The sequence below is a fragment of the Apaloderma vittatum genome, unplaced genomic scaffold (assembly GCF_000703405.1).
Source record: "Apaloderma vittatum isolate BGI_N311 unplaced genomic scaffold, ASM70340v1 scaffold2964, whole genome shotgun sequence".
NCBI lineage: Eukaryota > Metazoa > Chordata > Aves > Trogoniformes > Trogonidae > Apaloderma > Apaloderma vittatum.
Window position 1 is genome coordinate 38,122 of NW_009713050.1, and position 256 is coordinate 38,377.

General features: G+C 57.4%; 1 protein-coding gene across 1 annotated transcript in view; it reads right to left on the reverse strand.

The window, feature by feature from the left end:
• The window catches only part of IL22RA1 (interleukin 22 receptor, alpha 1), a 4,146-nt gene that overhangs the window by 115 nt on the left and 3,775 nt on the right, over positions 1 to 256 (reverse strand). Inside the window, exon 8 of the mRNA XM_009868213.1 lies at positions 102 to 251. Coding sequence (XP_009866515.1) covers positions 102 to 251 — 150 coding nt within the window. The remainder of the gene's footprint in view (positions 1 to 101; positions 252 to 256) is intronic.

The window sequence follows — 256 nt, forward strand, 5'->3', positions numbered from 1 at the left end:
TGCAGCTTCGCTCCTCTGCCGCCACGAACATTTCTGTTCCCTGAGTCTCTGGGGAGTGCAGTTTGTTTGCAGAAGGTGAGATTGAATCTGGCAGCATCCACCACTCTGGGCCGTTCTCTCTGGGGAAGTTGCCAGCGCTGGCTGAGAAGAGGAGGGTTGCTGGTGGGGATGACAGCAATTCGTCCTCTGCAACGTAGTCCAGGTCAGCTTTCACTGAGGCCGGTAACAGCGGCTGTTCCGCTGCCTGTCGCCTGTA